This window comes from Alosa pseudoharengus, unplaced genomic scaffold (genome assembly GCF_046254945.1).
Source record: "Alosa pseudoharengus isolate Yale_2024_CS ecotype anadromous, Long Island Sound unplaced genomic scaffold, YU_APseudo_1.1 YU_APseudo_1.1_scf_10, whole genome shotgun sequence".
Classification (NCBI taxonomy): Eukaryota; Metazoa; Chordata; class Actinopteri; order Clupeiformes; family Clupeidae; genus Alosa; species Alosa pseudoharengus.
The window spans coordinates 19047916-19075830 of NW_027468565.1; the positions used below are offsets into that span (position 1 = coordinate 19047916).

Consider the following 27915-nt stretch of genomic DNA (forward strand, 5'->3'; position numbering starts at 1 on the left):
TTGGAATAACCTCTGGGGTGTGTGCTTTTAAATAAACTCTGGAAGCAGAGTACTTGCTTTAAATATTTATTTGAAACCAAGCTATTATTAGCATTATGTTCTTCAGCAACATCTAGACACATCAAACATCTGTTATGGTAAATAAACAAAACATCGCTTCAGTGTGGGCTTTCTGCAAACTCCTTCACTGCCACTTTCCCTGAGTTTCCAGCTCTCCTCTTCTCGGTGGGTCGGCTCGCTGGACAGTAGGAGAAGTAAATATGACCGCTCCGGTTCTCATCTCTGACCAACCCCTCCCCGCCAGCTGAGGTTCTCACACACCACACTGTTCAGGTGTACATTTCCTGTGCCAGGCTTGTCCTCCTGTTCAAGTATGTGATGTTTTGGGCGTTTTTTTGTCCTCATTTCCACTGTGTTTTTGTGTGTGTGTGGTTTGTGTTGGAAATGAATGTGTTTTGACGCTTAAGAGAACTGTATCTGGATGAAAACCAATCATAATGCACTTCTGTTGGTTTGTTTTGGGCTGGGTAGCGAGGTACGTTGAGAGTACTGGTCCCTCAGAGAGAGATGTGGGGTAGGGGGCGTGCAGGTGATGTCATAATGGACGGAATGGGGAGGGAGGAAGGAGAGGTGGATGGATGATGGAAGTACAGTGTTGGAGCTCTTTATGTCTGGAGCGCTCAGTACGGTTTCCTCTTCTTGGTGCGCAGCTGCTTTCTCCTCTGCTTGTACAAGTGGCGGAAGTTGAGGAAGAGTCCTGCAAAAGAACGATAAATAGCAACCAATCAGAGCTCTGTAAGGGGCTGTCAGAGAGGATGCCTGTCTTAGTTCAATAAGGGATTGTGGGAAAGCACGTTTCTAAGATTGTAAGATCAGGTGTGCTGTTCCAGCTGTTCTTGATGGGTTGTCAGGCTAGGGAATTTAAAGGCCAGATTGGAGTTCTATGCAGATTTGTTTCACTGGAATCCAGCTGCTTCCTCTGGGTAACCTTAGAAATGGTAGGGCCAAGATAAATCCTAACTACTGGGGAGAATGCTTCAATTTACAAACATACAGACCAGTATGACAGGTCTCTGCATTGACATATCCGTGCGATTCTAACACAGTTGTGGTACGATTCAATATAGTTCTACTTCCTCTTGCCTCATTTAGGCTCTGTTCTCAAGGGTTCTCAGGAAATTATGAAGTGAGCCACTTCACTAAACAGACTGACCACCGTTTGTTGCTGTTAAGTAAATGGCCAAAAAATCATTCAAAGCACGGATGGAAATGTACAGCCACCAGCCAAATGCTAGTAGAATATAAAAGTGGCTGGTGCTTTCAGACACAAAATAGTGATTTACCATTGAGTGGCTAGTAAAGTGACCATATATCTATGAGTGGTTAGTAAAGTTACCATATACAGCGGGGAAAATAAGTATTGAACACGTCAACATTTTTTTCAGTAAGTATACTTCCAATGAGGCTATTTGCATGAAATTTTCACCAGACATTAGTATTAACTCAGATAATCCACCCATATAAAAAAATCCAAACATTAAAGTCCATAGGTCGAGTTATGTGCAATAAAGTGGAATGACACAGGAAAAAAGTATTGAACACGCCTGCTGAAATTTCTTAAATACTTTGTGGAAAAGCCTTTATTCGTAATGACAGCTTCAAGGCATTTCCTGTATGATGAAACTAATCAGTCACAGTATTCTGGTGTGAGTTTGGCCCATTCTTTTAAACAGATAGTCCTTTATATTGAATATTTCAGGGGTCCCTCTTGTGAATCCTGATCTTTAGTTACCTTCCAAAACTGTTCAATTGAATTGAAGTCAGGCCCTTGATTTCCTTTCTCTGAAACCAATTGAGAGTTTCCTTTGCTGAATGCTTTGGGTCATTGTCCTGCTGGAAAGTCTAGCCATGTCTCATTCTCATCATCCTGGTGGATGTATAGATTCTCCCAGAACAAAATGACTCCATTCATCATTCCTTCAACTGCATGAAGTCTGCTAGTACCATGACATGAAAAACAGCCCACACCATGATGCCACCACCTCCAAACCTCATTGTTGGTATGGTATTTTTAGTGTGATGCACAGTGCCATTTCTCCTCCAAATATGGTGTGTAGTATGACATCCGAAAAGTTACATTTTTAACCAGAATACATTCTCTCAGTATTTCATAGGATTGTTCAAATGTTGTGTAGCAAACTTTCAACGAGCTTCGACATGTTTTTCTTCAGCAATAGAATCATGCTGGATGAGCGTGCATAGAGGCCATGGCGGTAGAGTGCATTACCTATGATTTTCTCTGTAACAATTGTACCTGCTGCCTTCAAATCTTTCTGGAGCTTTCTCAGAGTGGTCCTTGGCTCTTGGGCTACTCTTCTGACTATCCTTCTGACTTCCTGATCAGAAATCATGCAAGGAGATCCTGTGCATGGCCAGTTGATGATGTAGTGATGTTCCTTCCACTTGCAGAAAATGGCTCCAATACTGCTTGCTGGGTGATTCTGAAGTTTTGAAGTGCATCTGTAACCAGTTCCATTGATATGTTTTGCAACAATAAGGTTGCAAAGATCTTGGGAGAGCTCTTTGCTTTTACCCATCATGAAATGTTTCTTGTGTGACACCTTGCTAACAAAAAACCTTTTTATAGCCCACCAGTATGTACTAAACCAGCTTATATCAATTTGCACAGATAGGAGGGATAATTTCTCTAACTACTTATAGATTCCAGTTTGTTCCTTGCCATTCCTTGCATTTGTGTACTGCTTTTTCTTAGCGTGTTCAATACTTTTTCCCTGTGCCATTCCACTTTTTTACTCATAACACTACTTTTAGACATTAATGTTTGGATTTTTATATATGTGTGGATTACCTATGTTAATACTAATGTCCGGTGAAAATTTCATGCGAATAGCCTCACTGGAAGTATACTTACTGAAAAAAATGTTGACGTGTTCAATACTTATTTTCCCCGCTGTAGCTATGAGTGGCTAGTAAAGTGACCATATATCTATGAGTGGCTAGTAAAGTTACCATATAGCTATGAGTGGCTAGTAAAGCTACCATATATCTATGAGTGTATAGCTATGAGTGGCTATTAAAACTACCATATATCTATGAGTGTATATCTATGAGTGGCTAGTAAAGTGACCATATATCTATGAGTGGCTGGTAGATGTTCACATTGCACCAAAGTTAATTTTCAGCCCTGACCCAAACACTCATCACTATGGGTGCCCTTTATTAGCAATGCCCCCAGCCTCCAACACCTACCTAAGAACATGAGCACCAGGTAGAGGTGCAGCATGTAGGAGAAGCTGACCCTGGAGCCCAGGCCTTTGGGCAGCGGGATACTCAGCAGCTTGGTCTCATCAAAGATGGGCATGGACTGGATCACAGCCACCGCTGCAAAAGAATGAAGGAGACCAAAAGATGAGACACGTGTCATCTCATTCCACTGGCAAGTTTTCATCAACCTGAAACGCCTCAGACTAGATATGTTGAGACATTCGTTCATTCATTCAAGAGATCCATAGTGGAGGTATATCTTTTTAAGGTGTTGTTAGCACCCTGTGCTACCATTTGAAACAGCATAAACCTGAGTAACCTTTGCTGCAAGTTAACATTGCTCAGAAGGCAACTCACCCTCTGCGATCACCCCCAGTGGATACAAAGGAATCCAGATGGTGTATCGGAGCCAGGTGAGTAGCTTCCACTTGGTGTCGATGCACGCCAGCATGTAGAACGGATACCTAGACACATCGGAGGGAGGAGAACACAGACAGTAACGTCCATTTGTTTACATGAGAAGTTCAGTTCAGAATGTACACAGCAGGTTAAGTCAACGAGCTATGACGTCTCTAATTAGACGAGACGCGCACAGGGATCATCACATCCAAAGCCAAAAAGCCGTAACTTCCTATTCCTGAGAGGAGAATGCAGAAATTGCTCTGTGCTTCAGTATATCGTGTACATATACCCACAGTAACAGGAAGTGTGTCAGGCTCACCTGACAATCTCAATGGAGCTCCACAGGTAGAAGACGAAGAACACCACGGGCTTGTTCTGCATGTCATCCAGAGACCCCAAGATGATAAAGAGGATGAAGTTCCTCCCAAACACCTTCAACACAACACAAAAACACACATCATTCAAACAAGACACTCTCTATTTCAAGAGAGAGAGAGAGAGATAGTCTGAGACTGCAGAGTTATCTTGCCGAGGAACGTTTCCGCAACAAACCTGAATCATGGGAGGAACAATGCCAGTCTTGACCAGCCCCACGGCTGGGTTCATCACCTCCAACACGGCCAGGAGCTGGCAGAAGAACATCATGTCAGCGATGGTGTGGAAGGTATCATAAAAGGAATCTGTCAGAAAGAAAGGCAGGAGTAGAAAGAGACGGAGATTTGAATTTGAGTTTGAGTTTGAATTTGGTTACCATATGACCGCACAGCCAAACCACATGCAACACCCATCCCCCAACACACACACACACGCTACCATAAAAAGCTTTCAGAAAGATTTGCATGATGATGCAGATGTAACCCTTATCAAAGAACAAGTCAGAGTTGTTGACACAGAATGTCAGTAGTCGACAGTGTCTTTGTTACAGAACACAAATTAATAAGGTGCTACAGACACAGAGAATGTCAGTTGTTGACAGTGTCTTTGTTACAGAACACAAATTAATAAGGCACTTTCATTTAGTTTTCAAGTAGGACCACAGTACAGTTGACACTGTGAGATACAACAGCCGTTACTGCAACACCAAAACACAGTTACAAAATTACTCATTGTTTGATAAGATCTCTTCCTCTTGCAGACAGCTACTGTGAGTACTGTGTGGTGTTCTCACCTTGTCCCAAGATGAAAAGACGTACGGTCATGTTGACAAAGATCCAGGAGAACCCCAGGAACTGAACCAGGTTGTACATGAAAAGGTAACCCTTTTTCAGGCCCAAGTAGGCTGAAAGGGAAAAAGAACCAAATCAAGTTTCCTTAGAATTCAACAGTGTACTATCTTAAAAAAAGCTGAAAAAGAGAGAGTATTTTTACAGTTAACACTCACGGTCTTTGCGAGTCCTTGACTCAACGCTAATTCTGTTGAGTTTTTCTTCCTGAGAAGTATAAACCAAAGTGTAAGATCTCAAGCAGCATATACTCCCTAAGGCAGGTGGTCACTATGCTAATACCGAGTAAATATTTATCTGTGTGTGCTCTAGGTTTGTGTCTTGTTGTGATTAACAACATCCACTCCCATCCATCTCACTTTTCTTTTACTTTCTTGTTTATTTAATCGTTCAATCTCATATAAAACACACACACACACACACACACTCTGTCTCTCACCTTCTCCCTCAGCTCTAGCTCGGCGTCCGACTCGTCCAACCAGCGGTCGAAGTCGGGCGCGAGGAAAAGCGGCTTGCGCTCCTGCATGGTCAGGCGGTCCCACCAGTCGTGCTCCTGCTTCCTCACTGTGATGTTCACCTGCCTCTGGGTGGATCTGTGGGACACCTGCGCCAAAGCACAATGCAGCGCGATAACTTCATTATGCATCATTATCACACACACACACACACACACACACACACACACACACACACACACACACACACACACACACACACACACACACACACACACACACACACACACACACACACACACACACACACACACACACACACACACACACACACACACACACACACACACACACACACACACACACACACACACGGGGGATATGCTGCATTGTGGTTGACAGATGGGACTATCGTAGCGTACCTCTGGCTTTACAGGTTTCAGGAACTCCAGGCTGAACTCGTAATCATTCTCTCCTTTGGCTCCATGCCCCTGGCCTAGCACAACACAAACACCCCGATCTCATTATTACAGGGTGCATGGCTGAGAGACTGAGAGACTGAATTTTCACCTCATAACAGGCTGACGACCTGGAGCTGTGTGGGCTCAAACAAACAGCTGAGTATGACTAGAATAATGAGCTCATACTCAAAACGAAAAAAGTAAAAAAACAACAATAACAGAATCCTTCTGTAGACCCAACATAGATTCTCATACTGATAAGGAGAACACCGTACATGTAGTCAGAACAGCTCTGGCACTCGTTTAGAAAGTGACAACTTACCCCTGAAGGTGAGGGTGTTCTCTTCAACTCTGATGGTGAGATTCTGAAGGGAACAGGAAATTAAACATACAGATGAGATCAGGCAACAAACTCCTCCCTTTCCCCTTTTTGCTTTGCGTGTGCGTGTGTGTGTGTGTGTGTGTGTGTGCGCGCGTGCGCGCGTGTGTGCGTGTGTGTGTGTGTGTGTGTGTGTGTGTGTGGCTTAACATAGATAACATAGAGCCAGACAATATAAGTGGAACATATGTGGCTTAGGTCTGTCATTTACAAAGAGGTTTTTTTTCCATGGCAAACATGCTCGACTGCATTGCTCAGAGACTGGAGCCACACAACACCACACCAGACAGTGCACAGCACAGCACACCACAGCACAGTCCAGCACAGTTGAGCTATGTGCTATTCATGAACTTGCACAATTCAGAAGTTAAAGTAACTCTTCTAAACAAACACTCTCTCTACACACAGGGTTAATATCCGAGATGTTTTCATAGGCAGTGGTGCACCTGTTTGCATGCTAATCCTGTCATTGTTGCGATTGTAAAGTTCATTGTTGTTGGTTGTTTTTTTTTTACTTTAGCAGTTCATTAAAATTTGTAATGTTCCTTCACAAGTTGGGTTTCTCATTTCGACGTCTGTTCTTAACTGACATTTAGACTTCAACCTAAACAAGAGCTACTATCAGAGAAGCTTATAAATATATAAAGCGTTTAAATAATGCATGAGATTCCCAGTGTAACATGACCATATAGCATCTGTTGGGACAGATGCGCAATGCTTAAAGGTGCTATATGGCGTTTCCTTAGTTTAAAACATCCAAAAATGTAAGTCAATGCAGAAGTGCCATGGCTGCGTTTTCGAAGCCTGCAGAATTCCACGTCTCCGAACGTGATAAAAGCTCAACGTATCATAATGTCACAAAAACTGCGATCAACCATCTCCAAAATTCTCTTTGACATCTTTTGTCATGGACACTTTGAGTTTTTGACAAATTAACGTGTTTAAGGCAAGAGATATCGCAGAGACATTTGGTGATGGATGGCGACTGTTTTGAGGACATTCGAGTCACGTTAAGCTATTTCACGTTTAGCGTGAATGTCCCTATCTGTGATTCAGGAGACTCAACTTCATCAACAGTAATGTTAGCCTACATCAACCCAGTTGTGTGAACTCACTCACACAACCTTGCAACAACAGGCAATGAGTAGGCTATTATCAAGAGGTTACTGATTAATAAGATCAGTTATATGTGATACATCGTGAGATTACTATGCCACTGCCTTATTATCAGCTTTCAGCAATCACTGTCACTGCTTTTCAGCTTTATGTGAGGGTGCCTAGTTTAACACTACTGCTAACAGAAGTCAAAGCACACACCGACTGGCACTAGCCAAACAAATCAGATGTCACTACAAACAGCGAGCCAAAAGAAATATGGCTTATGCAAAGTTGTCAAGCTTGCTAGCTTGCCATCGTCTGTTTCTTCGAACTGGCCATCATCAGTTCAAAGTACAGCGCTAATGTTACATTTGACAGGTCTTTTCAAGCCATTAGCTGGCTACATAACATTACCTGAGCATCGATTAACTCCACTCGCAGGTAGATTTCTCTGTGTCGCTGAGCCCAGTAAACATGAGGAGTGAGTGTCTGCATTGTAGTACAATTAATCGTTTTCACTTTATCTCAAGAATGAATGAGGTCCCTCAGGCATATCGCGAAAGCGGAAGCGGTTTTCTAAGGACTGTATCATTTGCCCAGAATATTCGGCGAGGCCAACGTGCGCGCCCCACCAGTTAAAGTAGTGGTTGACGGGCTCGTGCACGTGCCACGATTTTTTTTTTATCATGGTGCATTCAACAGTACTTTGAAAAACACATGTCGAATGCAATTACTTATGATGTCTTAATTATAATGATACAAGAAATGCGTGTATTATTTAAATTGCTTGATACATTTAAATTCGGTAACTGTTCATGGATGTTGCAGTGGTGCTTCCAGACCAGACGAGGCACTGTAGCAAGTCTTTAGCTTTTTCATTTCTTTTTTGTTATCACATCAAGGGCGAAGAAGCCATGTTTACGGAAGTTAAAGCAACAGACGCGGCTTGTCATCTTGTATTGTCCATGTGAACTTTTATTTTTGACGTAGAATTACAATACGTTTGATGTATGGAATACAATACAGGGCACCTGTCATTAGCTTAGCTGTATGTGTGCAAAGTGTTAAGAAAGTAACGTTAAAGAATGCAGACTGATGGCGTTGGAGTACATTGTCCGACCGACTTGTCACATGCGACTGATACTGATACGAAGATTCATGTTCTTGTATGTGTAACTGGCAGTGTCGCGGCACTTAAATTACCCTTATTGGTGGGTCAGCTTCTTCAGATTCCCGGGGTGAGTAGAACGAACGAAGTTCCCTTATGAAAAATGCCCTTGCAAGTTGGGAGTCATATCATGATATATATTATCGCCAATAGATGGCGACGTTTATTCGTTTTAGATTACATACAACCTGCTCAGTTGCTTACAAACTCAACACAGAGAAAAATAAATGTGTTGATGTTGAAATGTGATGGAGACACAAGTGTCAAGTTAAGGTTCCCTAATTCTATATGAGGTTAGGTCATTGTGAGTCCAGGTCTACAGTTATTTGAATCATTGGATTCCTTACTAATATGGTGCACAAAGATAACACATTTAGCCATACAGTCTTTTACTTATGGCATTTGTCCAGAGCGACTTTCAGTATATAAAAAGAATAGTTTGAACTAAATTTGAAAAGCCAACTTTGAGCATGCTAATAATAAAACAGTTTTTTTCAATTGTTTACACACAATTTTGAAAACTGGGTTTTTTTTTCCAAAATATAATCACAGTTATCCAAACACCACACATTTGCATAATTCCTAGATTGTTTGCAAAATGACACACTTCAGTCAAAACATACACACTTCAGTCAAAAGATATACACATATTTGTGAAAATGCTATTAGTTTTCATTAAACCAACACAGTCCTCAATGATCAGACACTATTGCAGCCAGTTCCACACTGCTGTGATAAATAAGAAACACATTTGTAAAAAAACTAACTTTAGGAAATAGCATGTGCTAGATTTTTGGCCAGACATTGTTATGTAAGGGATAATTTATATGACAAATAAATAGTGACAAACCCACAACATTCTTCATGATTAGTTTGAGATATAGGTAGAATGTACAAATAGGCCTAGTATAAACTTACCAAGCACTGCACTGATGATGCAGACTGAATATTTCAAGTATTTAATTCAATACTTACAGTATTTCGTACCATAATCAGTTACAGTAATCAACCAACAATGAAATCAATAAAACAAATAAAATCTGTAAACAAATAAAAATTACTGCATGAAGTACATACGTTGACTCTGAAGAAAAACTAAGCAACAAGAATACTGTAACTATTTATCATCTCTCTGTCTGCCTCTTCCTCTACCTCCTTCTCCTCTTCCTCTACCTCCTCCATCTCCTCTTTGAGCTCCCCCTCTCATTCTCACTCTTCTTCTTCTTCTAGCTCCTTCCATTTTTGTTGAAGACAGGTGAACTCACCTGCTGCCTTTTATAGCACACCTGAGTGCTGCGTTTTCAAATTAGCACATGTGTGCTTCCACAACTGGTGGATGTGATTATCCAATTCGTTCATTAGTGTGGTCATTGGCAATCCGGGGCTTTGTAATGACAAGGAAGTAACTGTTGTGGGTTTTATGGAAAGATATTCTTTAGTTTGTATGAAAAGATATTCTGTACATTGGGAAAACTGTCTGAGGTCTATGTGGTGAAACAGCAGGGGGTAAGCAAAGGCATACATACTTGAGGCCGGGAGCTTACATACAAGGGCATGCAGCTAGACATTTACCATATCAGAGGCCTATGGTAAGCCTCAGCGGCTGTTCAAGCAGGGTCAGAGGTCACTTGCAGAAATATACAATGAATACCTAGGCACATATGCATTACCTAAAATGGTAAGAAGGACATAGGAGTTCTCTCCTATTCTGAGTTAACAAAAACAAATGATGCTACTGAAAAGAGGTATATAAGCTGTGTAAAGACAGGATGCTGGTAGCTTGCTTCATGAACCAATGCTCCGAGATGTATTAAAGCTACACCTTCTGCAGTATCCTTTTGCTTTGTCAAAATTCTTCTGAGTTTGAATCAGTTAATCAGAATAAGACACCACATAACCTCACAATCCTTATCCGTGTCTAAGGTGTGAAAATGTGTGTAGAGTTTTACAAATCACTGTGTGTAATGTTTTGCAAAAAGGGTGAAGCAGACATTGTGTGTAAAGTGTTAATCTGTGGAGGTGTTTTGCTCCTTGGATTAGAATTTTGCAAATTGTGTGGACATTTTTATTTTAGTGTGTAAACAATCGTAAAAAACTGTAATAATGCCAACAATATCAATAATAGTAGCCTAATGATATAAAATATCAACAATGAAAATAATACGTTTTTATATTAAGAAAAGCCATAAACATACAAACAACTATGTAAGAAAACACCTACATCAGATTCAGCAAACATTATTGGTAATTAAGCTCTGACAGATAGCCTATTAAGAGGGACTTTTTGAAGGAAGGATCACTGGTGGAAACCATACAGTACCATCTCAGAACCACACAAATATTTCAAGATAAAAGCAGTGGTCAAATAAGAATACCTAGTGTTAGAATATTTGGTTGCAAGATTAATGTTGTGTTGTGTTTTCTTTTTCATGGAGTTGTATCGACGTTGCATTCAAAGACTTGAAGGGTGGATCAGGATCATTAGTAAAGTACTTTTTTTATAGATGGTACAATAGCAGAAGCAAAATAAATGACCAGAACAGTAGCACTGCAGAGTCTAAAGGTGATGATACAGGGGGCAACTTTTTGTGCAATGTTGCTTAGCAACCACATCACCAGTTCCATGTTTTCTGATTGGATGATCATGAAAATTTGCCTACTGATGATTTAGGGCTGTATTTTGCACACTGGCGCCTGGCGTAAAACTCGTTTTCCACCCGCGCAAAGTTTAATTCGGTATTTTGCACGTTTATTTTTTAAACAATGCGCCCAGGGGTGTGGCAATTAACAACCTAGGGAGTGGCCTGGTAACCTGACAATAGCCAGATGAATGCACATCCATGCAAAACATTACAAATTGCACGATTACAATGGGAAACATAATTAGAATAAAGATATTACGAAATACTGTACATCTCATGATGAGTAGTTATTCACCATCATTTGCAAATTGGTAATGACGGTTAAAAGTGATTAGGGGAGAGGCGAGAGACACGTGTGGAGCACAGCCGAAGACGCACTGTCACGAGATATAAGCACCTCCTCTGCAGGATAAATGTTGTTTTGTTCAGTCATTTGAGCAATATTTGGGTAAGTGTTGCTTTTTTCAGCCTATGTTTTCGATGGTAACCCATTGTCAGTCAATAGTGAAAGTAACTGCATATACTGTAAGTACTGCAGTAACTGTCTTGTCGTTGACTGACACCTTGGTGAAGTTAGTTTCACTTTGCCAATGAGTTCAAATAATAGACGAGTGCAATTGCGTGAAGGCTATGCTAGGTTTTAGTAAAGCATGGTTTAGGAATGACTATTCCATACGGTCTCGCTTCAAATGTGCCGTTGAATGCCAAAATGCCGATGCATTTATTTGACATATCGCGCTTTGCGCCGTTAAAGGGAATGACAGATGTCATTCTCATTGGTTTAAATGATGTTACGCCCCAAACACACCCATATGACTGATTTAAAAACCTAGGAACACCTTGTTGCGCCATGCTCTCTACGTTTGATAACGAAACCCCTCCCAATGTGAACTGGACATTCTACTAAATTTGAATAAACTTTTGACGAGTGACGATGCGCTTTAGAATGTCATGATGGGGCCCTTAAATTCTTTTGAAAAAAAAATTTGGTCAATATCAATATCAACAGAAACTTGCCAGAGCCACAATACCTACCAACATTGCCCAGCGACATTGCTCAAAAAGTTGCCCCATGTAGACTCTCCAGTGTTTTCCATACATTGACTTATTTGTGGCGGCCCACCACAATATCAATACTGACTGCCACACAATGATTTTCTATACTGTACTTCTTAAATTGGATGAAATCCTTTCATTGTAGAGCTATGTGCAACTTGGCACAACCTCTCTTTGTGTCTCTGTCCCTCAACAAACCTGGATGCACATTTAAAGAAAACATTTTAAACATCCTGCAAGGATTGTTGTTGGCATAGAAGACGACTGACTAAATCATGATTAAATCTGTTAGCATCATAACCACATTGAGCAAATTTGTTTAAAACTGTGAACACCCCCGTCACCTACCACCACAAATAGAATTCAATTCTGTGGGAAACACTGCTCTCTGTAGACTCTAAGCTTACCTCACTATTTCAGTCAATGAATTAAGTCAGTGGCAGAATGTGCGCAAGAGTTGTATACATAAGAAACGCCCAGATATTGGGGTTGCTCCTCCCAAAACGCGTAACTCCCTCTATTGCGTGTAAATGACAGAGGGGAGAATTTGTGCAGGCTAAAATGCGCGTAGTTACGCGTTTTTTTTTTTACTTACACACCCTTACGCACATGGGAGAATACCCCCCTAAGTTAGTAAATGTGCGTCTCTTGCTGTTTACTTTGCAAATATGCATGGCTTTCCATGGCGTCAGTCTGTCTGCATGGGTGATGTCCGGAATTAGTGAGACCAACCACTATGTGTATGGTTGAATTGCTTAGGGACAAGTGAGATACGTCTAAAGTCTACACTAGTATTCACCAGGGTTTGTTCAGATTGACCCCTCGCCTGCCGAACAGACCACACTGAAAGTTTGACCACCTAGCTCTGAGTGGCATGTGCAGCTTGGACTCATCCATGTGTTTCCAACTGTTACTGTTTCTTGAAAAGAAAGTGACTCTTATGTTGAAATAGATCAACCTTAGTTTTGTTCGTAGTACAGCCTTGCTAAATGTGAAATCAAATAGTGTGTGCATGAGTTGTGTAATTTGTATGTGACAGGACATTAGAATGCCAGTGATTAGTGGCTGGAGCCCATGCCACCCATATAGCTCATTCCATTTCTACAGTGATTTGTATCTATAAGAAATGCCCATGTTGACATAGGAAACTTGGAATAGCTTGAACAACTTGCTTATCATTTGTTCACTTCTCAGTTTCAAGTCATTATTAGTAATTTGCTTCAAGTGGGTATCAACTCAGATTAGTGCAAGGCCTCCCACCATCCTGCAATGCCAGCTTATGCCCTGTTTCGTTTGAAAACCTGGCTGATTTATTGTTGGACCACAAAGTCACAGTGTCCTGTAATCCCGTCATCTAACTCTTAAACGGGAACAAGTATGTTAAAACAGTAGGACTTTTGGTGGGAAACTAGTGCTCAATATAACTACTGAAAAAGGTAAGCAAGATCCTCACCAACACTAATATTGCAACTTGCATTGAAACCTGAAAAGCCAGAGCGATTCCGTTGACAGGCACGCAGAGTGCCAGATGCAACAGACTTGCAGATAAAGCTCCGGAGGTTTGATTGCTGCCCTGATCTGAGCCACGCTTCAGCTCCTTCTTCCTCCTCATCCGGCTCAGGTGGCTCATGAAGCGGGCCGCTGTGCTGCGCTGCTCTCAGTCACCTCCTCTCCGATGGGAACCAGGCGTTATCTCTGCCTAACTGTCATAGTGAGAGAGAGAGAGAGAGAGAGAGAGAAAGAAGGAATTGTGAAGCAGGTTTGGGGCGGGGGGGGGGGGGGGGGGGGGCACCAGTTTCCTGACTGTACGACCAGGCCAACTTCCTCCCTCTGAGTCTGATTGTGTATGTGCGTTATGCCATGTCTGTTTTTATGGGTATGTTTTTGTTTTGCATTTTTCAGGTGGAGGTGCGTGTGGTCACCACTGAGCATGCCTGTCATTTCTATGACGTCGCTGAGATACCTGTGCGAGTGTACACCGATAAAGACGAGTGGGAGGTATGCTTCAGATGATCCCTGTAGCGGAACACACACACTTGGGCCAAACACACACACACTAGTGCCAAACACACACACTAGTGGCAAACACACACACTAGTGGCAAACACACACACTTGGGCCAAACACACACACTTGTGCCAAACACACACGAGTGCCAAACACACACACACACTAGTGCCAAATCACCAGTGCCGTGCCCTCTGACGTCTGACTTGGATTTGGAGAGCGATAAGTTACAGTATTCTGGTGTTTGGTTTGGGTCGTATTCAAAGTGGTTTGATTTGTGACCCCGTGACTGTAATAAAAGGGGGAAAAGAATGTGTGATAACCATTAATAACCTTGTCGGTTAACAGAAAAAGTGACCAGATTAATAAGGTCAAAATGCCTGGCCCAAATATGGCTACATATCTAATTACTTATCTATGTGTGTGAAGTGAGACATCATCCTAGATCGGCCCTCCATAAAACACCGGTTCCCACAGTTATAGGCTTCCACGAGCTTTGATCTTCTCTTTGATCTTCTTCTGCATTGTTTAATTATTTATGGAGGGGGGCACTAGACTCTTACGTTCAAAGATACCTTTGCCCCAGTTTATATGATATGGAGCACTGTTATTTAGCTGTCTAGCTATGTACAATTTACTCTGACCCAGAAATGTGATCATGGTGACAGATACCTGTATCGAACATGGGCAGTATTTTAGTTACCAGTTTATGTATTTTAAATACGTATTTAACTACTTTAGCGTAGCGTAACATTGAAAGTTGAAAAAAATGAAAAAGTGACTAACTTCAGGAGCTTGAATTGTCAGGTCTGTCAAGTTCAAATTCAAATTAATTTATTGGAGGATAACCCCTTGAGATGAACATCTCGTTTGGAGGGGGTCCCTGAAAGTAACACAAGACACTTACACACTCGCACATACTAAAGCTCTTCCTCACAACCAACCACCCCAGCCTGTCCCACCTCTGTCCAAAGCATATTCACATAATCAGTATGGTAAGATATTACAGGAGAGAACCATATTTAGAAAAGCCACCAAAACAAACAAATATATAGCCTACATATACATACATACAAAAATACATACATATATTCACACACATTATGCACGCAAGCATGCATGCATACATACATACCCACATACATACATACTGTACATACATACATACATATACATACATACATACATACATACATGCATGCATATACATATATACATACACATATACATACATATACACATACTGTATATACACACATACATGCACATATACACTAGTGCACACATAAATACATAATCTCCTAATAAAGGCATTAGTCAAGTTCTACAAGACTAAAATTTTAAAACGATACAGATAAGATATACTGAGGGAGAACACTAGGACATGGACCCCATATGATGACCTTTGACCCCATGTTCTTGAGTACCTAATAGCTGAGGATTTCTGCAAGGGATAACATCCACCGAGATATGCATAAATAATGTAGGAGACGGACGCAAAGACCTCCCCGATGCGAAAAGAGTTTTCTCCACCAAGTTCTCCACCAATTAATTCTGTTAGTACAGCGACTAAGGCCAGATTTTTACCTGAATCGTTCAGTTTTTGCAGAAAGCATGAAACTTGGTACAGGTATAGTACTACCCCTAGTGATCAAAAATTGAAATGGACCCCAACACATAGCGCCCCCTAGTGGCCCCTATCTTGACTTCAAATATGGCCACCAAAATATGCCCTTTTTTCCTACATTTATAATGCTATGCTGCTTTTAACACATAATATGACGTGTCTATAGCCATCTTTCAGCATTATGAAATACATAATGAGACAATCATGCATAATTAAAATGGCAGACATGTTGGATTTTAAGGAAGTAGCCATACATTCTGACACTGAGTCAAAAACTGTGGTGCGTTTAGGCTATGTGTGAAGTTTCGACTGTGTGACTAAACTCTGCACTTGCCTGGGCTCAATCCTTCTAATTTGCCCCCTAGAGGCTGGCATGCTAGCAAGGAGGCTAAAACCCATGGATGCTAGCGTCTGTCAAGTCTCTTAACTCATTGAGTGCCAAAAACGTAATATTACGTTTTTCCTTCCCATGCGTTGAGTGCCAAAAACGTAATATTAAGTTTTTAGCTTTTTTTTTTTAATTACAAAACTAGACACTCTAACACACCTTATATGTGATTTTGGGAACTCTGATGAATGGAAATGAAATATATGACGATCGAAAACTCATGAAAACGCACAATCTGGACATTTTATCTGGACATTTTATCATAACTCGGTTGCCCCTTTGGGTCGAATCAGTGACGCATGCACGTCATCTCAAAACCAGGCCATTTTCGTGGGTCTATCACTAGGTGGCAGTCTCGCCAGGTCTCGCTGATCACTTCCCGGAAAGTTTACAGGCAACACTTCATATTTCATGAAAGACGTTATATCTCCATTTCTAGAAAAAAACAGCGATTTTGATGAAAACTAGCCACTGTTTAGCTTGGGATTTCTCAGGAACAGAGGCGTGTAGAAATACACGGTTTGCACCCACTGAGAGCTTAAAGTCTCACCTTTTATTTATTTTTATTTTTTTTTAAGTATATTTTTTGGGGGCTTTTATGCCTTTAATGCGACAGGATAGTGGAGAGTGACAGGAAGTAAGTGGGAGAGAGAATCGGGGTGGGATCCGGAAAGGACCCCAGGGCGGGAATCGAACCCGGGTCGCCGGCGTACGGTGCAGGTGCCCCAGCCAGTTGCGCCACGGCTGGGGCCAAAGTCTCACCTTTTAAACGAGCCATTGTATGTGTTCATAGCTATAACACAGAATATGCTGTGGCTGTACAAAAATCATCAACAATGGTCTAGATTGCTGGCACTCTAGGACAAAGCTTCCGAAAACAGCTTGGCATTCAATGAGTTAAAGAAACATATGCTGCCTTTTGGGAAATTAGATATTTTGTCCTCTATCCTAGAGTTAGATAAATTAGTACATACACCCATTCAGAGTTAGATAAATTAGTACATAACCCAGTCCAACACATCCTACTGTTAGCCTAATTCAATTGAGGTGGGTGGGGCATTGCTAAAGTTTCTTTTAAGGCTGTGATTGTTTGAAAAGATCAATTTTGCTTTATTGTAGTTTAACATTTTGCATCCCGTAAAATGATTATGCCTGTCAATGAAGCTAATTTAAATACGTAATACCTTATGAGTTTAGCTCAGTCAGTGAACCAGCACTTTTAGGACACTGGCTAGTGCGTTCAGCGCCCAGTCCTTGGGTGTGCTTTGTGGTGGAAACACCAAAAGCTCAAGACAGGTAAAGTTGACTATCGTCCGCATAGCAGTGATAATCAAATTCATGGGAGCGAATGGTCTCACCCAAGGAAGTGTGTAAATAGAGAAAAGTAGGGGCCCTAATACTGATCCCTGAGAATGTCATGGTTAACAGTATTGAAGGCTGCAGATAAGTCTAGTAGAATGAATACTAATGACTTAGCAACTTAGATGAGGACTTATCTACTCTCAATGCTTTGGTCACAGACAGAAAAGCAGTTTCAGTAGAATGACTGAGACTGCATAGGGTCTAGCAGGTTGTTATGATATAGTAAGTCCAAGACTTGCTTGAAGACCACTTTCTCCAAAAACTTTGACAAGAAAGGAAGAAACATTCCTGTAAAAACAGGAAGGGTTTTAGAGGTGGTGGCAAATGATTAATTTTCCATCTTTATCCTCCTTGACTGATTTTTCACTAGTTTCACATTTGGCTAGGGTCAGTGTCACTAGCATAAGCCAGTACCTGGAGCCTACAAACGTTGCACAGGTAGTCCAAGTCCTCCAGAATGGCACACCAATATGTTCCATTGCTAGAAGGATTGCTGTGTCTCCCAGCGCAGTCTCAAGAGCATGTAGGAGATTCCAGGAGACAGTTGCTCTAGGTGAGCTGGGCAGGATGGTAGAGGGTCCTTAACCCAGCAGCAGGACCAGTATCTGCTCCTTTGTGCAACAACAAACAGTAGGAGCCCTGCCAGAGCCCTACAAAATGACCTCCTCCAGGCCGCTGGTGTGAATGTCTCTGACCACACTGTCAGACTTCATGAAGGTGGCCTGAGGGCCTGATGGCCTCTGGAAGGACCTATGCTCACTGCCCAGCACTGTGCAGCTCAATTGGCATTTGCCTTAGAATACAAACTTGGCAGGTTCGCCATTGACGCCCTGTGCTTTTCACAAATGAGACCAGGTTCACCCTGAGCACATGTGACGTCTGAAGATGTCTTGGAGAATGTAATGCTGCCTTCAACATCATTCAGCATGACTGGTTTGGTGGGGGGCCAGTGATGGTCTAGGGAGGGATATCCTTGGAAGGACGCACACACCTCTACGGGCAAGACAACTACACCCTCACTGCTCTTAGGCATTAGGATGAAAACTTCAGACTGATTGTCTGACCATGTATTGGTGCAGTGGGCCCTGGGTTCCTCCTGGTGCACAACAATGGCTGGACACATGTAGCGAGAATGTGCTGGCAGTTCCTGGAGGATGAAGGCATTGATACCATTGACATTACCCCCACATTCCCCTGACTTAAATCCGATTGAACACCTCTGGGACATTATATTTTGGTCCATCCAACACCACCAGGTTGCACCACCGACTGTCAAGGAGCTCAGTGATGGCCATGTCCACATCTGGGAGCAGATCCCCCAGGACACCATTTGCCATTTCATTAGGAGCATGCCCCAATACCATCAAGCATGTCGGGGCCATACGAACTACTGCGCTGTAATTCAAGCAAAATGGACTAGCTTGCTGCGTCATTTTTTCCACTTAGATTTTCGGGGGGTCTTTGAATTCAGTCCTCTGTGGATTGATAATTTTCATTCCCACATAACGAAGTGGCATCCTTTTGTTCCTAACATATTACCCAGTCCATATCAGTTTGAATCCTACCTCACAGGATGCTCGTTTAACGTATCATGGCTTGGACAGCTCACCATCCCACCACAGGGGTCCCCCAGGGCTCAGTACTGGGCCCCCTAACATTTGCACAGCTTCTCATACAACTGCTATGCAGATGACACACAGCTTTATCTGTTCTTTCCACCTGATGACACCTTGGTCACGGCACGGATCTCGGATTGCCTCTCAGACATATCTACATGGATGAAGGCACACCACCTCCAGCTAAACCTCTCAAAAACCAAACTGCTGGTCCTCCCAGCTAAACCTACTGCTCCCACCTACTTGAATGCCCTCATACAGGCATATATGCTACTCCCCGACCGTTGCGCTCTTCAGACAGCAATCGTCTAGCTCTGCCACCGGTACGCTCAGGTCAATCCAAACTTCTTTCATCTGTTGTTCCTCGTTGGTAGAATGCGCTACCAGTTCCTACTAGAGCAGGGACATCCCTCTCCATCTTCAAAAAACTCCTGAAGACCCAGCTCTTCAGAGAATATCTCCTCTCGTAGCACTACCTTAAAAGTTAAGGTTTGCTCAGAAAGAGAAGAAGGTAGAATTAGGGAGGGAAAGTAAAAACCAGTGCCCCAAGTGGCTGCGTTCCTATCGAAGAGCAGCTCCAATGTTAAGTCCCATAGACCTATTTTGAAAAAAATATTGTGAAGCCCAAATCAGCGAAGTTATCTACCAAAAATATTTTTCAGTGTGTATACAGTAATAATCTTCTAACTGTGAAAATGCCAGGCCCTATTTTGCCTTATTTAAAAAAATCGAAATTGCTCCTTTTGTTTCATAAACAGACTACAAAAGAAGTCACGTGACTTTACCCTTCGACGTTACTCACGGTAGCATGGTTTGTTTATTAGCCTGGTTAGCATTGACACTTACAACTTACTGCCAGCTCTTCATGTGAGTAGAAGCACAACACCAGTTATCCAGACATAAAGGTAATCACCACGCGGTTTACATCGCGCTCCGTTATCACGAAAATATGTTAAGCCAGTTAAGCAAATTGCCGTATTGATCAGTTAGAGATTAAGCGCCCAAACCTGTGACGTCACATGCAACTGTAGTTCGTTATCACTATGTTACGACAAAAACTCAAAACAATTCAACTGATCCTAAAAATAAGATATGACCACTAGAAGCAATAGAGGTGACCCCAATGCCTAGCATATGGAAGGCATTAAATTAAGATACCAATGTGCACCGAGATATATTCGCAACCAGTAGGTGGCGATGAGATTACTTTCCCTCCCTATAAGAATTTATTGATGATGTAGGTAGGTATTGATGGTGTAGGTTATTTCAGTTAACCAAAATGTAGAATAATTAGCTTATTTTCTTACACATAGTGGCCATATTGGAATCTTACCAGATTATACTTGATGCCTCGTATATTATTGAGGTTGTCATGTGATATAATGACTGTTCAAACTTTGAAATTGTTTTTGAATGATATTTCGATCATGAATAACAATGGTCTATATTTTCACATTTGGTATCCGCCATATTGGATTTCAAAATGGCCAACATCAAGTTTGTTTGGAAATCATGTCAATAGCTTCCTTGACCCTAACAATTGAGTGTTAGAACTTAAAATACTTTTTTTATCTTGTTTAATTTTGAGGTTGTATCAACGATTCTATTAAGAATGGTAGCCATATTTGAATTGAAGATGGCGGCCACTAGGGGGCGCTATGTGTATTTTTATTTCTTCCTGATCCTCGCGCCCCACCTGTCAAGTCTCTATTCCCCACTAGTGGGATCCACTCCACACTTTGAGAACCACTGCCTTAAAGGATGCTATTCTGTTTGTCCCCCATGTTGCCAGTCATGTATGTAAGCAATAGGCATGTATTTATAGCACAAAAAGGGAAATGCAGTTCAGTTAAAAAGAGGCCGACCTGTTAAATTTGTCGTACTACATTCATTGGTTACGGCTATGTTACAGTTGATTCCACTGTTGCGAAGTCTGCTTCTTGTCAGTTCAATCATCGTTTACATTGATATGACGCTGATTACATTTTTTTTACCAGTTCTACTTCATAGGAGCCCCAATGTACAGAATTAATAGCCCTCTGCCAGCCAATCAGAAAATAGTATTTCTTGTCTCTGGGGGATATATTTTCAATAAATATGCCTTGTAGTTTCTTTTAAAAGTTGGTATAGGCCTACCATGATTACTGTGTGGGTATTTTTGTATTTTGCTGTTTTCTAGCTGTTGTTTTCAGTAGGGATGAGCCAGTATTTGTAGTTTGTAACAAAATACCTCTGACCTGTATGGAACCTGCTTTTGCTTTAGCAATGTGCAAAGTGTATTCTACTCGTCAAATGTACTGTCTTTATCTAACCTGATATTAACAATATGCATATTTAATGCGTAAATATATGCATAAGTATATGCGTACGTGTATTTAACACAGCTGAATTGAGGAAGATTGGAGGCTTTCATTCACACCAATATCTATGTTTGAGGCTTGATGGTGTATCACCTGATTTTGTGTGTGTGTGAGACACACTGCACTTTAAGATCTCACCCATCCTAAGAGGAACCAGAGTTGCACAACAAGTCTGTCTTATTTGTGTCTAGAGCTTGTGGTTTGTCTGACGATGTGTCTGTGTCCTGCTCTGGATGTGGACATAGCGTTCTGACCCCGTGCTGCATATCATTTGTGTCCTGCTCTAGATGTGGACACAGCGTTCTGACCCTGTGCTGCATATCGACCTCCGACGCTGGGCACACCTGTTGCTCATCGCCCCCCTGGACGCCAACACCCTGGGCAAGATCGCCAGCGGCATTTGTGATAACCTCCTGGTGTGTGTATTTCGTGTGTGTGTGTGTGTGTGTTTATCGAACAAAAGAGACTAAACTGCCTCTGAATGTTAACACAACATGGGAAGCTTTAAAAAATAGAGACCATCACTGTACACTTCACACTTTGAAAACTAACAAAAAAAAAAGTTAATGAGTAAGCAGCATAAATACACCCATTCCACCCCAGTGCAATACACCCATTCCACCCCAGTGCAATACACCCATTCCACCCCAATGCAACACACCCCAGCACCTGGGATCCACCTGGCCAGTGCACTGGAATTTCATCTTACAACATGGGAAGCTCTTGACACCATATAAATACCTATACACACCCTATGTACACTTCAAACCCATACATATTATACTGTACATGTTGTAGCCATACCCCTATTAAATAAAGGCACCTGTGTAGGAGAAGCCTTTAAGGTTTTTGGCTTCAAAACAGCACGCCATGCTTACTCTTCACCTTGGGTTAGTCTTGTGTCTGAAGATCAGGTATGGATCTTGGGTTTTAATGTTGACACAATGCTCTCTGCAAACAGTGTTTGTGCCGGTCACAGTTTATCTAGAAACTTGAGAACTGAAATCTACTGTAGAGCAGTACCGCAGCTGCAGTAGGGGTGTCCTGTTGTGCTGGTTCAGTCATTGGATGGCATCCGCTTCTGAGTGACACGTGCACATTATGTGGCCTCCAAGTTCCTCTATGGCATAGGCTTACAACGCTGTGAGTCATATTAGGATATCCGCTGACAGATGTGTAAAGCATGTCATTAAGTCACTCGATGACTAGTTTGTGATTAGCAGATGAGCGCAGGTTTAGGCAACATATACTAACAGACATGTGTCTGGTATGATGTCTGTCCTTTGCAGACGTGCGTTGTGCGGGCGTGGGATCTACGTCGTCCTCTGCTTTTCTGTCCAGCCATGAACACGGCCATGTGGAACCACCCCATCACTACCCGACAGATCAACACGCTCACTGACTTCGGCTATGTGGAGATCCCCTGCATCGCCAAGAAGCTGGTGTGCGGAGATGAAGGTGTGTGTGTGTGTGTGATTGTGATTGTGTAAAGGTGTAACTTCAACTTTGAGTTTGTGCGTTCATGCTTCTTGTTTGTTTGTACAATGGGAGTGAAAACAAGCAGGCTAACAAACATAAAGTTCTTGCAGGTGAGACGTCTGGCAGATCACACCAAGCTGTAGGAATGATGATACCGGAAATCACTCTCAACAATGAGAGATTATTCTGTTTTCCCACCTCTTACATAGTCTCTCAGGATCATTTGATAATCTCACTTTAACCTTTCCTAACTTCAAGTCTATTGTTTAGTTACAGTTTATTGTTTATCAGTGTAATAGAATCTGTCCTGTGGCACACATAGTGGTATCCAGCCCTATCCAATGTTTGAGGATTTATCCGAGTAGTTAATGGTGTTTGTGCCATGTACATGTCACATAGGTGAACTTATACAAGTCCCATCTTTTTTATAATTCCTTAAGCATCATTTTATTAATTTCTGATCGGCTGTCAGCTTTTTATCATATCAAAATCGCTCTGAAAGTGCTGTTATTGTTATAGTTTATGTGTGGATGTTTTATTGGGCTTTTATAGGCCTATTAGCTAGAACAATACTTTTTTGCTGTTATTATGAAAGTTATCGTTCCTGGTGTGAATGACCCTTAAGGCTAGTTTAAGCAAAGTGTGACCTTGTTATAAATGAAGAGTTCAGATGCAAAACCTTAAAGGGTACCCATCTGTCTGAGCATTTTTATTAGGCTCGGCTCCTATAGGTTTTTGCCTACAAATTGTTGAGTGATAAGAAGAGTGATATTTAGCAAAATGATTTGATTAACATACAGTATACTATGTGTGGAGAGCATTCACCTCATACTCACCATCGTTATTTAATTTCTGCATCTGCATCTTAACTCTAATTTCTGCATCTGAACTCTTCATATCTTTCTGTTTGTTCTTGTCCACATCACAGGCAAAGGTGCCATGGCGGAGGTGATGACGATCGTGGAAACTGTCAAACAGTACCTTCCCAGTGCCGCCACCATGTCATAGCGCACACATAAACGTTACAGGGTCAACTGCTGTGAGACTTTTTAATTTTTTATTATCTAATGAATGTTGACATACTGTTGTTTTTCAGTCTGATGTTACGCCAAATTGTAAATGTAAAGTGTTGTAGGCCTACAGCACCGTCACGACAACCTGGTCTGAGTCTCATTGAAGCGATGTTAAAAGTCTCTGCTCTGTCATACAGTGTTTTTTTCACCTGATTCTGCTTTCACATCATTTTAATTCCAAAATACTGTATGTGTTTTGGACCACTGTTTGTAACAAATAGCTACCTGAATCATACACTTTTAAAAAAGATAAATACGTCTATGGACAAATAGACCTATTTATTTAATTATTTATTTTACTCTAACCCAAGCCTATGAGCCTCAAATGTAAGGCAATCTGTCATTATAGATAAACAATAAAACTTTTTTGAATCCTTTGAATCTTTAAACTCTCTGAACCCCTCTGGGCCCTATCATGACAGTCTAAAGCGCATCGTCACTAGCCAAAAGCTTATTCAAATTTAGTAGGATGTCCAGTCCACATTGGGAGTGTTTTCGTTATCAAACGTCAAGCGCATGGCGCAACAAGGTGTCCCTAGGTTTCTTAATCAGTCATGGGTGTGTTTGGGGCGTAACATCATTTAAACCTATGAGAATGACATCTGTCGTTCCCTTTAACGGTGCAAAGCGCGACGTCAAAGAATGCATCGGTATTTTGACAGTCAACGGCACATTTTAAGGAGTATGCTTGCGAGACCGTATGGAACAGTCATTCCACTAAACCTTCTTTTGCTTTACTAAAACCTAGCATAGCCTTTATGCATTTGCACTCGTCTATTATTTGAACTCATTGGCAAAGTGAAACTAACTTCACCATGGTGTCAGTCAATGACAAGACAGTTATAAGCAGTAAGTTACTTTCACTATTGGCTGACAATGGGTTATCATCGAAAACATAGGCTGGAAAAAGCTTACCCTAATATTTTTCGAATGACTGAATAAAACAACATTTATCCTGCAGAGGAGTTGCTTATATCTCGTGGTGGTGCGGCTTCAGCTGTGCTCTCGCCTAATCACTTTTAAGCGTCATTACCAATTTGCAAATGCATTGTGAGATGTATTTCGTAATATCTTTATTCTAATTATGTTACCCATTGTAGCCTAATCGTGTAATTTCAAATGTTTTACATGGATGTGCGCTGGTGCGCGTTCATGGAGGATAGAAGGATGGTGCGTTGTGCACCCGTCAATATGACTGTTGACTAGGGCTGGGCGATAAAACGATAGCGATATGTATCGCAATAGACATGTAATCGATATCAATAAAAAATATGTTCGATAGAACATTCAATAATTAAAAGCAACACACACCTCCCGCCTTACGTTGTCCATAAATAAATAGGCTAAATATATCTTGCATTGTAGCTAGTATGTGCAACTCTATCAGAGTAGGCGATAGAAAAGACTCGAGTCCTTGCCCTGTGCACTCTCTCTCTCTCTCTCCCCCTCTCCCTCTCAACAGGCGCATCCCACCTCAGCATGCACATCCAAACATTCACAATCGTGCAAGACGACTGGCTAAATTGCTATTAAATACGGTTAGCATCATTAGCACGCAGCACGAATTTGTTAAAAACTGTTGCATTCAAATTGACTGCTAAGTTCTAATCATCTCAATCCCGATGCAAATGGAAAAGTATTTTCCAAGACTCAAACGGGCCTGTCCCAAGGAGATTGTTTACAATATTTCCAGCTTTTCATTCAGACTTATTTATTTGAGTGTTTTTCATGATTGTGTTGCTATTTCTTTTCCCTGTTTGCTTTGATTGATAACTGAGGTGATTAAAATCAGAGGAAGGTTAAGTTTAAAATAAAAGTGTTTAAATTGAACTTTTTTTCTTCTGGTCCTTATCTGAAATAGATTTTTTTTTTTTGAAAAATCAATAATTATCGATATCGACTGATATGAAATACTTATATTGTGATACAGTTTTCAGCCATATCGCCCAGCCCTACTGTTGACAATGCGACAACTCGCCATAGACTTCTGTTTTGACCCAGTTTCTCTTGGCGTATTTTTAGACTATGCACCAGGCCACTAACCTGACAATAGCCAGATGAATTTCGCTCCGCCTAGCTCCACTCATCCATCTGGAACCGATCCATTGAAGTGTTGCTTCAGAAGGCTGGGCCTAATCAAAAAATGCTTGCATATGATTGAATAAGCCACTTGTCCGTCATCTATTGACGTGCTACTTCAACCACTCACATCGAAGCCAACCCGTGACGCTGATAACAGTCTCACAGTCGCTTCTACGCTATGTCACATCTATGAAACTCCCGCCCTGCATCCTGATTGGCTGAACCATAAAGTCGGTTGCAGAAATCACTCTCAATGGAAGAGGTCCCAGATGGATGTGAGTGAAGCTAGGCGGAGCTAAGCGGAACGACATTCATCTGGCTATTGTCAGGTTACCAGGCCACTCCCTAGGTTGTTAATTGCCACACCCCTGGACGCATTGTTTAAAAAATAAACGTGCAAAATAAGAAAAAAAACTTTGCGCCGGGTGGGAAAAGAGTTTTACGCCATGCGCCAGGGTGCAAAATAGGGCCCTCTGTGTCCCCAAACACATACTAGTCACATGAGAATAACTCTAAGGAATGACAACAGCTTTTTCTTTATCTCTCAACTTCTTACTGTGTTTTCTCAACAAAATTTCTCTTGTCATGGTAGGGAAGCTAGTGAGATGTTTAAACAATCTCTTACACACACACACACACACATACATACATACACATTCATAGATTAATATATACAGATCTGACTGCACACACATACACAATGCATACTGCTGTGTGGAGTTCTCAATGTTTAATAAAGATAGCTTATCAGTTAGGGGATCACAGCTGAAGGCGTTGAACAGGAAGACCAAGCTTTTTCTGTTAGCAGGATGAATTGCCTCATCTTAGTCTATGCCCCCCCCCTTATCTCTCTCTCTCTCTCTCTCTCACACTCACACACACACACACACACACACACACACACACACACTCACCCTCTCTCTCTCTCACACACACACACACACACACTCTCTCTCTCTCTTTCTCTCTCTCTGTGTCTGTGACTGACTGCGTGACCTCTGCTATCATATGAGAAGTTGAGTTTCTCATGCACGTTTGGCTCCCCACACAATCCAGAGGATGCTTGGTTTATTTAATTCACTATTTGATGGTATGACGTCCTTTTAAATTATGGATTTTTCATTTGAGAGAAAGGGAGGTAGCATATCACCATCATCATCAAATATAATATAACATAATATATGACATTAGATCTGATAGGGTAGCATTTTACAGTTGTGAGAATAAGTTTATGAACCCATGCTAAAATTGACTAAAAAGAGGAATAAAAATCATATTTTGGAAATGATCTAATGCCTTAATTAAAAAAAATGGTATACATACCCCTATGTTAAATTCACATAGAGGCAGGCAGATTTTTATTTTTAAAGGCCAGTTATTTCATGGATCCAGGGTACTATGCATGCTGATAAAGTTCCCTTGGCCTTTGGAATTAAAATACCCCCACATCATTACATACCCTTTACCATACCTATAGATTGGCATCTTTTTAGTGGTTCCTTTTTAGTCAACTTCAGCATGGTTTCATGAACTTATTCTCACAACTGTAAATGGGCCATTCCTTTTTTCTTTTTTTAACCACTTTTGGTTCCTAACCCATCAGTTAAGAAACACTGTCCTAGACCACAACACCACTTCCTCAGTTTTCTGGGGCTAGTGGGGAACGTGTGAGTTTCTCTCTCAAGAAGTATGACATTTCTTAAAAGTTTTGATAACGCTGCGCAGCAAACTCAAGATTTCTCGGAAGCGTGT

General features: G+C 41.5%; 2 protein-coding genes across 6 annotated transcripts in view; one reads left to right on the plus strand and one right to left on the minus strand.

The window, feature by feature from the left end:
* Positions 1-53: 53 nt before the first annotated feature.
* On the minus strand, positions 54-7909 carry hacd3 (3-hydroxyacyl-CoA dehydratase 3). Its single transcript, XM_076266701.1, has 11 exons — positions 7718-7909; positions 6149-6191; positions 5788-5861; positions 5350-5514; positions 5069-5117; positions 4856-4966; positions 4240-4367; positions 4007-4119; positions 3643-3749; positions 3271-3402; positions 54-757 (listed from the first exon to the last, which is right to left on the minus strand). The coding sequence occupies exons 1-11, from the start codon at positions 7796-7798 to the stop codon at positions 681-683; spliced, it is 1080 nt and encodes a 359-aa protein (XP_076122816.1). The 5' UTR covers positions 7799-7909; the 3' UTR covers positions 54-680.
* Positions 7910-8221: 312 nt separating this feature from the next.
* ppcdc (phosphopantothenoylcysteine decarboxylase) overlaps positions 8222-27915 on the plus strand; it is a 32488-nt gene continuing 12794 nt past the window's right edge. For 2 of the 5 annotated variants that reach the window (XR_012982661.1, XM_076266604.1), the window contains exons 1-5: positions 8222-8541; positions 14072-14167; positions 21817-21945; positions 22819-22987; positions 23937-24047. Coding sequence is in view for 4 of the 5 variants with exons in the window: in XM_076266604.1 (XP_076122719.1) it covers positions 8389-8541; positions 14072-14167; positions 21817-21945; positions 22819-22987; positions 23937-24016 (627 nt within the window). In the remaining variant the exon portion in view is untranslated. Of the gene's footprint in view, positions 8542-11310; positions 11562-14071; positions 14168-21816; positions 21946-22818; positions 22988-23936; positions 24463-27915 lie in introns of those variants that run through there. The other 3 variants (XM_076266596.1, XM_076266620.1, XM_076266611.1) reach the window with 3 other exon arrangements.